Source organism: Lygodium microphyllum, chromosome 19 (genome assembly GCF_053477565.2).
Source record: "Lygodium microphyllum isolate KBCC chromosome 19, Lygodium_microphyllum_v1.1.10, whole genome shotgun sequence".
Lineage (NCBI taxonomy): Eukaryota > Viridiplantae > Streptophyta > Polypodiopsida > Schizaeales > Lygodiaceae > Lygodium > Lygodium microphyllum.
In genome coordinates, this window is record NC_141153.1 from 68,135,315 (window position 1) to 68,150,214 (window position 14,900).

Sequence of the window (14,900 nt, forward strand, 5' to 3'; positions counted from 1 at the left end):
ACTAGGTCTCACCCATAGTGATTGTGCTGAAGAAGAACAAAAAGAGTGTGCATCAACTACAAGAAAGTAAACACTACTACAAAGAGAGACAATTATCCATTGCCATACACTGAGCACATGCTCGAGAGAGTGGCTTGTAAATAAGCCTACAGTTTCTTAGATGACTTCTCAGGATATAATCACATGCAAGTGCATCCTAATGATAGGCATAAGAATGCATTCACCACTGAGTAGGGTATCTTCACCTACATAGTCATGCCCTTTGGGTTGACTAATGCACCAACTACCTTCCAGAGGCTCATGTGTGTCATCTTTAAAGACATTCTTAGGAAGGAGTTAGAGGTTTTTGTAGACGATTTGTGTGTTCACTTTATATGGAAGTAACATTTAAGTAAGCTCCGAGCGGTCTTTGAACAATGTCAATTGTATCACCTCTCTTGCTGAACCCCTTGAAGTGCCAGTTCTGGGTAAAGCACCGGTGCATCCTAGGGTACGTGGTGTCAAACAAGAGTATTGCTATGGACTTCTCAAAATTCAAGCTTATTGTTGATCTTCCACCACTATCCGATTACAAGGGATTTCAATGCTTCCTAGGCCACACGGGATACTATTCACGCTTTGTGTTGAACTATGTATTGATTGCTAGACCTCTATCCAAGTTGTTGAATATGTTCGAGTGGATCGAGGAATGCCAACGTGCATATGAGGAATTGAAAAAAGCTCTAACCACTACACCAATTCTAAGATCCCCAAACTGGACAATCACCTTCCAATGTCCACATCAATGCTTGGAAATTTGCTATGGGAGTTGTGTTGTGCCAACTTGGTGAACACAACCTAGACTATCCAGTGAGCTTTGGTAGTAGACAACTCACAAATACAGAAATGAATTACTCAACAATAGAGAGAGAGGACTTAGCCATGGTATTTGCTGTAAAGAAATTTTGGCATTATCTTTTGGCCAAGCCTTTTACCTTTTTTGTTGACCATGAGGCGTTACTTTATCTTTTTAATAAACCTTGCACTATGGGATGCATGGCTTAATGGTTACTTCTGCTTCTAGAATTTGACTTCTCTGTGGTGGTACGTAAGGGAAAGCAGCATTACATGGCTAACCATATGTCTCGCATACCCATTGGAGAAGCTGTTGGATAGGGCATCCCGAACGAAAGAAGAGAGGACCACAAGAAAGAAAAAGGACCAACAACAATGCTAACCACAGAAGAGGAGGGTGATGTTCTCAATTGGTGCTTTAAAAATGTGATTTGGGCCATGGAGTATATGTGCTTGATATCAAGCTAAAATTTGTCAAATTATGCCAAACTGGGCATATTGTATTCACTCAAGGCATTCTTAGGAAGAGTTAGTGGGATTGATTTTGCAAGAAATATCTTGAATTGGTGTTTTCAGTAAGTGAATCGTTGGACCAATCTAGGGCCATTAGTTTCAGACCAAAAATTGTAATAATCTTCTATGAGAACTTGAAGACCTTGCTAAACAACTACCTCCCAAGTGATATTTGGAATGTAGATGAGACGGGGTTCCAAGGCTTAAGAGATAAAGGCATGATAGTATTTTCATGGAAAGGGAAGAGAGTTATGTATTGAAAAACCATGGACTCTATGGAATGGATGACTATTTTATGTTGTGTTAATGCTACTAGTAATGTGATTCTTAGATACTACATCTTCAAAGGGCAAAGAGTTGGTGGCAATTATACCCAAGATTGTGAGGAGGAAACAGTCATCGCCATGCAAAGGAAAGAATGGATGACTGGGGTGTTGCTCCATGCATGGCTACATCATTTCCATAAATGTATCAATGAGTCTATGGGCTTTGCGAGTAGGCACTTGCTTATTCTTGACGGCCGTGGTAGCTATGTATCTATTTCAGTTTTTAAGAAGGCTACTCTGTAGGAAATTGATATCATAAAATTGCTAGCCCACACTTCTCATAACCATTGGACATGGTTGTTTCCAAGTCCCTAAAAACCTATTTTATAAAGGAAGGGCAATTTTCCAACATAGAACACAAAGCACTCAAGCCACTAAGAGTAATTTAGCTTCAACAATAGCCAAGGCTTTCCAACTTTCATGCACGGAGAGCAACATCACGGCTAATTTTAGGATGGCCACTTAATCCAAGAGCTCTACACTTCAATGGAATGCCATCCCAACACATAAATGTCATTCGACGTGATGAAGGGATGTTAGAAGAACTTGCATCCCAAGTTTCCAACAATCCAATGGAAGAACTTGCAAAAGATCTGGCCATAGAAAAGCATTGACAACCTTGGGGACTAAGTGTTTCCTAATCATGCTAAGTCCACTCAACCAGCAATCCTAAGTCCTTCAGATGAAGCCGCAAGGATTCTAGACATATTGCACTTGCATCTGATAGAGGTTTCAATATTCCATGCACCAAGGGAGGCATTTGTGGACTATACCAAGAGCCTTATTTTGACATAGACAAGTACATTGAGAGCTTGAAGGCCAAGAATTCTAAAAAAGAAGAAATTGCCAAGGCTAAGTAAGAGAAAAGCACAGAGAGAGAGAGAGAGAGAGAGCACAAGAAAAAAAGAGAACTTGGTTGTAGTAGAGGTATGCAAACAGCAAAGAGAAGCACAATTATTTGAAAATATTGCAAGATAGGTATGGGAAGCTGAAGAACTAGCAATTGACACATGACTTTGAGCAGTCCTATGGGAGGGTGTAGGAGGTTGTGACGAACATCCTTTGCAACTATATATAGATGATCCTCACCACCAAATGAGACAAAGGGCGTGTTTAGAGAAGCTACGATAAGCTCAGTACAACATGCCACCAAATGCTCAACATTCAATGCAATGTGGCTTCCTATCTAGTAAATATAGCATTGTATACAACTAGCATTCATACAAGCTATTTTCCCTTTATTTTACCCTCCCTTCCCATCATATACTAGGCTAGTAGGTGCCTTGTCTACAGACATCAGTGGTTGTACAACACCCATCCTATAATAGGCTACTAGTCATGATGTCTTTAGATATCAATGCTTGAACATCACCCTTTTTATATCAGTCTAGAAATTTTGGTTAAATTATCAAGTACTATTTTGCTGCTACTCCTATGATCTATATATCCATGATTTTCAACACATGAAGCACTCTAACGTTCAAATAAAGAAGTAATTCGTATCATGGAAGCACACTAACAAACCACAAAATAGGGAAGAAGGGTACTAGTGAAAAGAGACTCACCTAGAATTCCCCTTTGTCCATGTTTTTGTATCCTAGCTACAACAAAGTAGTACTAGCATATAATCACAAGAGTACACTCTCAATTTCCAATCAACACATGAGAAGGAAAATACCTCTATTGAGCCAAAAGGAAAATACATTTGTGTTTGTCAGTAAGGTGTATTAGCATTGCCATGTCCAACCTAATGTCCAATATAATGCCAATACAAAAGTGTGAACCATACAACATGAAGTAGTGCTACATGAATTACAAGCTAGAACATAGCAAGCAATGCTTGTTAGATTGAAGGAGAGCCTGATTCATAAAGTTACATGCAAGCTTCCTCTTCATTTGAGTTTAGCATTTTGAAGTTTACCACATTTGTCATATATGCCCATCATAGAAAAGTCTATAAGTGCATATGGGGTGCATCTAACTCAATGTCACTTAAAACCTATACTCATCTATAACCCTACCTTACTGTGGTGCACTTTTATTCTCTATGTTTCCTCTAGGATATGTGTATTACCAATAACCACCTCATATTCTCACTTGGAATCTAATAGTTTAAGCCTGTGTCAAATGATCTAGGCATATCAAGTGTGCATGATTGCAAGATTATAACATGAAAATAAAAATTTAGTCATCTGCTCTTGCACCAATCCCCTTCATATCCTCGAAAATTTGTAGAGCACACAGAGCACATATGAATGAAAAACATGACCAAAATATCCATGGAGAGGGGAATTTATATTGAATTTCTTGGCTACACATCACAAAGATATATTATGCTCTCTAGAGATACTCATGTTGATGTGACTTTGTCTTGATCTCTATCCTTTTCTTGTCATCCAGCTCTCTTTCTTTCTCTAACGTTTTGCTCTTCCTCATCCTTATCAACCTTCATATCCAAGATAGGTCCATGGAATAACTCTACATGGATCAATAGACTAAGTCATACACAAAATATCTGCATGAATAAAGCTCAAAACCAACATTATTTTCCTACACTACTTTACTTACTTTTCTTACAAACATTTGCAAATAATCCCTTTGCAAAACAAACAAAGTTAGAGATTTATGAATATCAAATTCTTTCACACAAGCACCATCCAAAGATGTATAATGTACCAGGGCTTTCACAGTATGTTAAAATTTCATCAAAGCCTTCCACTAATTCTAGATACTTTCCTAGGAGATTATTAATATGAAATTTTCAAGAACAATCAAATCCTAACAATTGGCATGAGGAATGGATACAAATCCTGTCCATTTCCTCAAAAAGCTTCTCACACAAATTGCTATAGAGCACACAATCCTAGAAAACAAAATTCATGAGATAAAGAAAAGATTGTTTGCTAGTAGAGTTGGAACTACAACACAATATCACACTTATCTTATCCCTCATTTCCTGAGCTACTATAAGTTTGTTTTTATTTTGCAAACAATATGCCAAAGCAACCACATCGTCATGAGGCCTTCCTAGTTCCTGTACTTTGTCGTCCAGAGACATACATGATGTCACAATTGTTTGAAAACTACAAGAGCAATTAGAAAACAACGACACAAATGTATCAATCCATTGTAGAAAGGTATGCAACATAAATAAATGTATCAATGGATTATACAAAAACAAATCTATTAATCCATTGTAGAAAGACAGCCAAGACAAAAAAATGTATCAATCCATTGTAGAAAGACAAATGTATCAATTCATTGTAGAATAGATTCCACATAGTCAAAGATTTTCAGTCGAATGGTGCAGTAATGGTAGGTTCTCCATTACCAGTTCAAGCCATGTAGGGTGCAACAGGGTTACAAGAGAGACCACGCAATCACAATGCTCAACACACACGCGAGAGAGAGAGAGAGAGAGAGAGAGAGAGAGAGAGAGAGAGAGAGAGAGAGAGAGAGAGAGAGAGAGAGAGAGAGAGAGAGAGAGAGAGAGAGAGAGAGAGAGAGAGAGAGAGAGAGAGAGAGAGGGAGAGGGAGAGGGAGAGAGAGAGAGAGAGAGAGAGAGCCATGGAGGAACAACCATGCAAGAGTGAGTTCTCACTAGCTATTGTCCATGCATGATTTGGGAAAACTATGACACATGGCAAGGGGATGATTATCTTTAGTTATGCCCTCTAAAAATTTACACATAATTTTTCAAAATAATTTTTTAAAAACCAAAAGTCAATGTCAACTCCACCTATCTCATTTTCCTCCATATATAGGATGATGTGGCACACTTACTTGATGCCCAATTATTTTAATGTAGAGTGGCCCAAGGTTTTTTTAAAGGGTTGTTGAGCCCTTCTATAAGGATTTTGACCTTCAAGAGAAGGCAAAAAGTTTTAAAGCCTTGTTATAGAATATCAAGATTAAAAAAATTCCCTTCTTCACGAAAGGTAAGTTTTTTCTAACCTTGCTTTAGAAGGGCATTTATAAAAAACGAATTAATAAATATTATCATTACTATTTATTATCACTATACTATTATGCTTTAAGAGCCAACTTTGGACTCTTGAAGGGCCAAGGGCCAAGCCGCCACAGCCTATTGCCTTAGGCCTAAATATCATGACTCTTGAGTCATATTGACTCTTGGCCTACCCAAAACCCAAGGCCAAATTTTAAAGGCTCGCGGGGCTGGCCACCTAGCGGCGCCCAAGAATTGAAATTTGAAACCCCTAATTTTTAACCTAATGGCAATACACTCAAGTGAGGACTGCTCAAGAGTCGTGAATACGAGAGATGAGGAAACTTGACAGTGATGACAGAAAAATCCCCTGAAGGCCTAGCTTCACTTCGTGAGTTGTGTCCAAGCTTCCAGCTCTCGAGAGTCAAGTTTCCACTCAATCTTGTTATATCTCCATCAAGCTTTTGATCACTAGCATGCTTCTTGTTGCCATCGGTCTGACAATCGACTCATCCAAATACTTTAGTCTCGAGACTCTTGACTCTCCACTCAACATCCCAGGTATAGCGATTCATTGGAATTTGGTGCAATGATGAACCATGAGACAGTGCGGCAATGGCCTATCGACTATTGCCTAAGGCCTTTGTTAACCTCAGCACAAAATTTTGGAAAAGCATAAGTCGGGAGCTAAAGAGGTGGCCTAGAAGGAAATGAAGATCCCAAAAGCGTAGGCATGGCCACAAGAGTCCAAAGCACAATCACCAGAGCCCAAAAAGTGCTAAAAAAGAGAAGGTGTACCTTTGAATGTAAAGGTCCAACCAAAATCCTTGTAAAAGAGCATCAGGCTCCCTCCTGTGCAAATTATAAGGGTAGATAGGTGGTAGAAAGAAAGTTAGGAAGATAGGAGGACAATAGGAAAGAGGGCTTAGGCCACAGCCGGCCATGTAAAAAAGGGGATTCGCCCAAAAGGGATAAGGGTTTTGCATATAAACTCAAAAAGTGAATGAGAAGCTCATTCTTTGGTGTGTGGAAAAAGCTATTCTTCTTCTTCTTCTTCTTGCCCTCTTCCTTGTGCTTCAGTGAGGGAGTGTGAGTGAGTGAGTGAGGGTGATCATCCCCTTGATGATCGCCCAAAAGGGATAAGGGTTTTGTATATAAACTCAAAAAGTGAATGAGAAACTCACTCTTTGGTGTGTGGAAAAAAGCTCTTCTTCTTCTTGCCCTCTTGTGCTTGAGTGAGGAAGTGAGGGAGTGTGAGTGAGTGTGTGAGGGTGAGGGATCGGGGTGGAGAAGCTCCCACCATCTCCTTTGTCCTTCTTCTCTTCTCTTCTCTTCTCTTCTCTTCTCTTCTCTTCTCTTCTCTTCTGCAACTATGGAGGATGGAGCTTGAAGGAGAGGGATTGAGGTTGCTCGAGCTCACGTCACGAATTGTGGAGCTACTGGTGTGCACGAGGGAGGAGGGTACTCAATCAGGCATCGAGGTAAGCTCACTACACTCATAGAGAGGGATAGTGTGTCGGCTATATGAGAGATAGCTATTAGTGTTCGGCTTGAAACGCTTGAAAGAATAAGCAGTCTATGGATCTTGGTAGTCGAGCATGAACTCCCAACATTTTGATTCCATTTTCGGGACCAATGGATTCAAGCCTTGAGCACTTGCGCCCTTCGAATTGAGCATTGAAGTAGGGTTTCACCCCCAAACTGATACTTGATATAGGTAGGAGATTTAGGTGCTTTGATCTTCAAAACAAGTAAGTGTTTGGAGTTTTTTGATGAGTAGACAAGTAGATTACTTCAACACAAGAATTACTTTGTGATTTTTGGTTGCATTTAGGTAGATTAGGACCAATAACTTGTAGGGAAACAATGGGGTTTTGCTGGTGTGAAATAGGCAAAACATGGAGGAAAAAAGGGGGAAAAATGAGATTTGGGATTTAATGCATGCACGACATGGAGTTGGAAGGTTAAAGATGGCTGGACATGACCCTAAAATCCCAAAACCAATAGAGGAGAGCTCATTTATGCACTTCAATAAGAGAGAAAGAGACAAAGAAATGGAGGTATAGAACGAATTGAGCATGTTGATTTCAAGAGATGAGGAGGAGACCTATGCGCCCACACATCCAATGCATGTATTGTGGTGAAAATGACTAGCAAACTAAGTGTCAAGACCCTAGGTCCCGACCATGCGCCCATTGCGGTAAGTTCAGTCACGATGCCATACATTGCAGACTGTTGAGGAGACTCCCATACTCGCAACCTTACAAGCAACCTTACCTAGGGAATAGGCCAGCAAATTTCTTCTGGAGGGGAGGCCCATTGGCTCTCTTGGCACCTAATGACACAAAACCCGCTATTCTTAGGATGGAGATAAATCCCACAAGCATACCCTGGCCACCTGGACCTTTCATAACCCATACATCAACGAGCGACACTCCAATCCACTATGTGGAGGAGCCGAATGACAACGAGCCCTATGCGAACCCTTACCTCTCATAAGAGGGTAATCCAATCCTCATGGATTATCGACCCCAATACCAGTGATGGCGTTAGGTAGAGGTAGAGGCAGAGGCTTAGAAGGGCAGACGGACTTGGGGTCACCCATGACACATCTCCTCATGCTGCCCTAAAAGAGAACAAGCCAATCGAGACAAGGTTGATCTTAGACGTGCTGAGTGTGGAATCACACATCTCTTTGCCGATTGACCTAGACGGAAGTCATCCACTACCCCGAGTGCAAACAAAGCAGGCCGCATATCACTGCCAGGGCCTAGCAACTTAGACGCAACCTCAATCGAAAAGAAGAGCCGTAGGTGAAGAGAAAAGAAGTTTGACATAAAGGTCACACTCAAAACTGAGAGTGCCACAACACTGCTTGTTGGAAAGATAATAGTCACAGATGCAGAGGCAAAGATGTCCGCTCCAAAGACTGGTGAGAAGGGGAGTGCTAAGGTAGGGGAGTACCCCAACCCGAAGTGCCAACTAGAAGCCATAGAAAAAGTGAAGGAGTGGGTGAAAGAAGACCAGGAGCACCTTAAGGATGTTGAGCCCATCTTGGAGGATGAGATCAATGATCTCTCAAGTGTAAGCATATCAATTTCACCTCCTTGACCAAAATCAAGAGATGCAACTGCACCACAAGTAGTGCCACTTAGATAGAGTTTAAACTAGGGGCTACCAAACCACAAGTAGTGCCGAAGTCCTTGCACGTCAATGCTTTCTAGGAAGGCACCAAAATGCATGTAGTCTTACCAGTCCTACTTCTAGGCGATACCACGAGAAAGGGAATTGTAGACACGGGGGTAGGAATCAGTGTGCTTAGCCATGCAATGCTCTAGGCTTGGGGTAATCCACCTCTCCAGAATGCTAGATTCAATGTCACAGTGGCTAATGTAAAGCCATTCTAAGTACTAAAGAATTGGCCATTGAAGATCGCGGGAGTCCAATTCTCCATAGAGTTCATAGTCATGAAAGGAGTGGACTACAACATTGTGCTAGGCCGCGACCCTAGATGAGGGATGTGTGAGTCATAGAGGACTAGGGCAACGGTTTGATCTTCCTAGGCAATCGAACAGAAGCGTAGAACTCAGACCTGGAAGAGCCCAAAAAGTGCTAAAAAAGAGAAGGCGCACCTTTGAATGTAAAGATGCAGCCAAAATCCTTGTAAAAGAGCGCTAGGATCCCTCCTATGCAAATTGTAAGGGTAGACGGGCGGTAGAAAGGAAGCTAGGAAGATAGGAGGACAATAGGAAAGAGGGCCTAGGCCACGACCGGGCATGTAAAAAAGGGGATGATCACCCAAAAGGGATAAGGATTTTGTATATAAACTTAAAAAGTGAATGAGAAGCTCATTCTTTGGTGTGTGGAAAAAGCTATTCTTCTTCTTGCCCTCTTGCTCGTGCTTGAGTGAGGAAGTAAGGGAGTGTGAGTGAGTGAGGGAGTGAGGGAGTGACTCATGAGTGTGTAAGGGTGAGGGACCGGGGTGGAGAAGCTCCCACCATCTCCTCTCCTCTCCTCTCCTCTCCTCTTCTCTTCTCTTCTCTTCTCTTCTCTTCTCTTGTGTGGCTATGGAGGATGGAGCTTAAAGGAGAGGGATTGAGGTTGCTCAAGCTCCCATCAGGAATCGTGGAGGTACTGATGTGCATGAGAGAGGAGGGTACTCCATCAGGCATTGAGGTAAACTCACTATACTCGTAGATGAGGGATAGTGCATTGGCTATGTGAGAGGTAGCCATTAGTTCTTGGCTTGAAATGCTTGAAAGAATAAGCAGTCTGTGGGTCATGGCGGTTGAATGTGAGCTCCCAACAGCCTTGAATCTTGATAATGAATCATAAAGCTTTACCAAGATTTCTATATATTCAAAATAATGAATCATAAAGGCAATCGTGATTCATCATCTCACCGGGACTTGATAAACCTGTGATGACCTATCTACCATCCCACATGCAGGCAGCTACTCCCGACTCCTGAGTCCCATTCCTTGGTTAGCACTGAGCTGAAAGCATTGTTTTTTAGCTTATGCCTTGTCATGACTCACCACTAGGCGGCCTGCTTGCGTACACTAGAGTGGCACCACGTGGCCCCATCTCATGCTCTAGAGCTTGGAAGACTGGAAGTAGTTGACGACTGCCACAACTTGCCAACACGCCCCAAGAGGGATCAAACACGGCCAGGTGAGGGGACAGCCTAGCATTGCCCTCATTGAGGCTGTCATTAATTACTAATCTTTATTACCTTATGTGATACTAAAATGGCTATAAATTTATTGCACATGTCCATTGGAGCATCCGTATTATTGAAGTTTATTGTACAAGAGTGAGAGAGGCAACATACTTTAGTGCAAATTCAGATTTCAAGTTGATTGTCAATCAAGTCATCTAAGATTTGACAAGTGAGTTGTCTAACTTAACTAGTCATCAATTGTTACATGTTTATGCAACTTTAAGATAGTATTGACTAAAGTCTGTTGAGAGAGAAGGCATATATTTCAGTGTTTAGGATCGAACTAATGTTAGTTTATTTAAGTGTAACATAGATCCTATGGATGCAAAAGTTTTTTTAGGTCCTTTGAACTATGCTATCAAGGAATAACCCACATACACTAAGGCCAAAGTCTTACACAATTCATAGGGATAAAATATGGAGTTGGAACCTTTGTCAACCTAGAAGACATAACTATAAAAGTCACTATCCATAGTAGTGAGATCGCTGTGCAAGAAGAGATATTAGGAAAACTTCTTAGAGTGACTATCATATATCATCAAATCTTTACATGTATCCCCAAAACATAAGTACTTGAAATCTTTTTATTGGTGCCCTTAGTCAAATGACTCACATGGTGGCTTAGATAAGAAAACCCTTACAATAGGAACCATCTTGATTATGCATAAGTTTAACTATTGTGTAGTAACATATACATGAAGCATGTATCATGCCATCATGCTTTTAAACTAATTTGTGAGATTAGAAAAACAAGTTGATAAAGAGGACATGCCCAAGTCAAAATATACATGTTACATGGCAATTATGTGGGCATGATATTGAGTTTGATCAAGTGTTTAGAGAGATGAAAAAGTTATGGCATTCATGCTTACTTATTGTTGCAAGCATAGTTGATTGTGAGAGAGGATTCTCTAAAATGAATCATATCAAGTCCAATGATCGCAATAGAATGTCATTGGAGACCTTGAATAAGCTCATGTTTCTTTCATATAATGGTGTTAAAAGACCCTTTGGATGTTGATTGGGATACCATCTATGCCATGTGGGATGGATTGAAAGCTCACCGTAGTGTTAATGTGGTAGGAACAGAGTTGGTGTAAGAAAGCATGAGTAATAGTATACTTTAATTCTGTTGCTATTTTGATATGTGACCATGGATTATTATAGAACTATCTTGCTTAATTGAATGAGCCTTCCTCCTAGCATTACACTTTATTCTCTCCTTATATATATATATATATATATATATATATATATATATATATATATATATATATATATAGTAGTGACTCCATCCCTCTCTCTTTCTTTCCAAGCGAACGCGTGCTGGCTATTTGTGTCTGAAAATGCTGAGATGTGGCTCCTTACCACACCATTCCCGCTCCTCTCACGGGCTCACCCTCGACTCGGACCTCTTCAGAATAGAGACATACCTTCCATGGCCTTCTACACAGATTGTAAACCACCCTAACAGACGCTCCACGTCAGGCTCCCCTCGGCCAAGCTCCTCTGTTATCTGCTTCAAGCAGGGTTCAGCCTGCCAAGCTGTGAATACTGGAAGAATTGTTAATGGAGAATGCCTCGTGCTTAGCGTCCACGGTCATCTCTGCATCATGACAGGCCGGCATGGATATCCTTGCAGCAGGACAGGCCGCCCCTCAATGCGCAGGTGTAGTCTGCCATCCAATCGCAATGGTAAGCCGCGGCAGGATCAGAGCAATTCTACTTCTGATCCCGAAGATGATGGGGCTGGTCGTGGACCGCATAGACGGCCGGACTTTGCTGCATTGGCTGACTTGATGTCTGCACAAGCACGAAATTCGAGCTCCTTGCTCGAAGGCTTGAAGTCATCGTCTCAGAGAAATGCCATGATTGCTTCACGTGCGGAGGACATAGCCTCTGCACCCTCTGTGCAGGCACGCAATGCTGGCATCTTTCATAAAGGTTTGAAATCAACATCGAGGCTGAAGGGTATGGCAGGATCACATGCTGATGGGATGGTATCTGCAGTCCAGGGGAAAACTTTGAAAAGCAGGGTAATATCTGAAAGGGATGTTGCAATTTCTAGAAATGATAATGGAAGCCAAGCCACCCTTATATCTGAGACGAACAATGGAATACATAAAGATGATCACAGAAGCCAAACCACTCTTGCATCCCAACAAGAGCATGACAACAACAGCAGGTCTACCAATGCATTTGAGAATGGTCTGAATAAAGGTGCTGATAAATGGCTGAGATCTCATGAGACCATAGAGTCTGCGCCTTCCAAATCTACGCAAAAACCAGTTCTCAGTGGCCAAGATGTACTCCTGGCTCTTCAAAAGGCGTCTTTGCACAAAACTAAGCAAAAGAAGAGGAATCGCAAAGGCTCTGACAAGGCTGAAACATTGAAAGATGCAACTATCTCACAAAATATAGTGGATTGGACTAGGGCAAGGCCTATTACCATAAAGGTAGAGTGGGCTTCGCAGATTGAGGACCTTGAAAGACGCATCAAAGACTTGAAAGACAGCATGCCAACATGACGTGTTACAGGAAGATTCTAGATTGTAGTTATGACATTTGGAAAGCATTTGATTGAAAGATGTCTTGCTGCAATGGGACCTTTCTCTCAGCACTTCAAGGTTTGCTTGCCTAATCTAAGAGCATTGAACACAGATCATGAAATTGTCCTACAACTCTGTGTTATCGTTTCTTTGTTCTCCAGTAGGGCAGACTAAGTAGCATACTACTTGAGAAGCTTGCACTTGTGGCACAAGGTTGTTTGGTATCATGCATGCTGATTGTGGCAATGCACAACTTGGAGAAAGCGTGTGTTATCTCCATCCAAGTGCCCTAGCATTGCAAATCACTGACCTGCAAAGGAGGACTTGGCATACCCAAAAACTCGACATTTAGCACTCTTTCACCTAAAACACAGTCAAATACTTGTAGTCATGATTCAGTGTAAAGAAATATGCTGCAACAGTCTTGCTATGGAGGACATCTGACTGCTGCGGACAGCCTCTCCACTGCTGTAGCAAAGAAGTGTTGGTAATGCAAGGGTTGGAGAGGTGGTAATAACTGAACTATCTTCTCTAGGAGTTTACAGCTGTGCTGTGGTTGGTGGGCTTGCTCTTCCTGGGGCTTAGTGAATCTTTTGATCTGAAATGAGTGAATGCAGCAATGTGCTTTGGTTGGTGGGCTTGCCCTTCCTGGGGCTTAGTGAATCTTTTGATCTGAAATGAGTGAGTGCAGCAATGGCAACAATGGCTCAATAATTAATGGCAAGATAGCCTACACGTGCAACTGACATAAGGGGTAGATAGAGATCCCTACCCTAGACCAACGTGCACCTACCCAATGAGGAGGGAGATATGTGGCTCTTTGTGAAGGATGGGGAAGTTATTTCTTGCATCTTCATATGCCGGTCAAGAAGGAGGGTCTCTCTCTCGAGAAGTTGACTCCTATCCAGAAATGGAGAACTCTTGAAATGGAGCAGGGGCTTCTAATTGAGATCCAGAATGCATCCCAATCCTTGTTAATCTTTTTGAAAGCTTTATCAAGTGATCTAAATTGTATGCACGATAAACCTTTCGATTTGTGTGTCCTGCTCAAGTACACCTGGTCTTTTGTACTTCCTCTAATGCTTGTTATGGGCTCCCAAAATGTATGGATGGATTGTGTAGGCTGAGAATAAGTAAAGCAAGGGAGATCTTGTAGAAGGCACTTTGTAAACGTTCCATTACTTGCATATATGTAGAGTCAGGTCATCTCCGTGTAAAAGCTGCATTCATGCTGTGCAATTAGGCTTTGTATCACAGATCCACACTGGCAATTGCGAATGTGCTTCACATTTGTAGCAAGTGGCTTTAGCGATTGGCCACCATGCAATATTGGCATGCATCTATGATCTTCTCCTTCCTATGTTGAGGAGCAAGGCTAATGCCAATAAGAAAACTGATTTCCATAATGCTATGAGGAGTTGATTGAGTGTTTGTGCTCATTCTACTATTCAAGAGCCTCTCATTTGAGCTTGAATTGAGTAAATATCTATGTAAGGCTGAACGGCTTTCAGTAGACCTGGCTATTCTCTAACTAGTGTGCAACTACTTATATGTCATTTGCCTTCATGGTTAGAGCCTTAGCCCTCTCTTTCTATATTATTGTACCCATCTCTCGGATCTCCATGCTCTTGTAGATATGCAAACTTGCATCCTTTCCACACCTTTAACTCGGTCCAAATCCTTTAGCTTGCAATTGGAAACCCTAAACACAGCTATACTTGCAACCAATGAAACAACCATGAATCCTTCCAAAACACCCCAAACTTTCCCTATGAAAGAATGAATCATTTCTCTCTTTAATGGTAACAACTTGCATCTTTCAACGACTAGTACATAAGGGAGCTAGAATTTTATTTGTGCCAACTTCAACTCCATAATTGCATGGTTGTGATTGGAATGGCCCAGTTAGGCCCCTAACATGAGGACTAGGTTGCAAGTACATGCCATTTTGTTCATGGTTGGAGCCTCACCCACCAAGCTATTGCACCCATCTTTCCCCTCTTGTTGTT

General features: G+C 41.5%; 1 protein-coding gene across 1 annotated transcript; it reads left to right on the top strand.

Moving 5' to 3' along the window:
• Positions 1 to 11,657: 11,657 nt before the first annotated feature.
• On the top strand, positions 11,658 to 14,323 carry LOC148019984 (death domain associated protein). The gene has a single exon (XM_087700224.1). The coding sequence runs from the start codon at positions 11,689 to 11,691 to the stop codon at positions 12,868 to 12,870; it is 1,182 nt and encodes a 393-aa protein (XP_087556350.1). The 5' UTR covers positions 11,658 to 11,688; the 3' UTR covers positions 12,871 to 14,323.
• Positions 14,324 to 14,900: the final 577 nt, after the last annotated feature.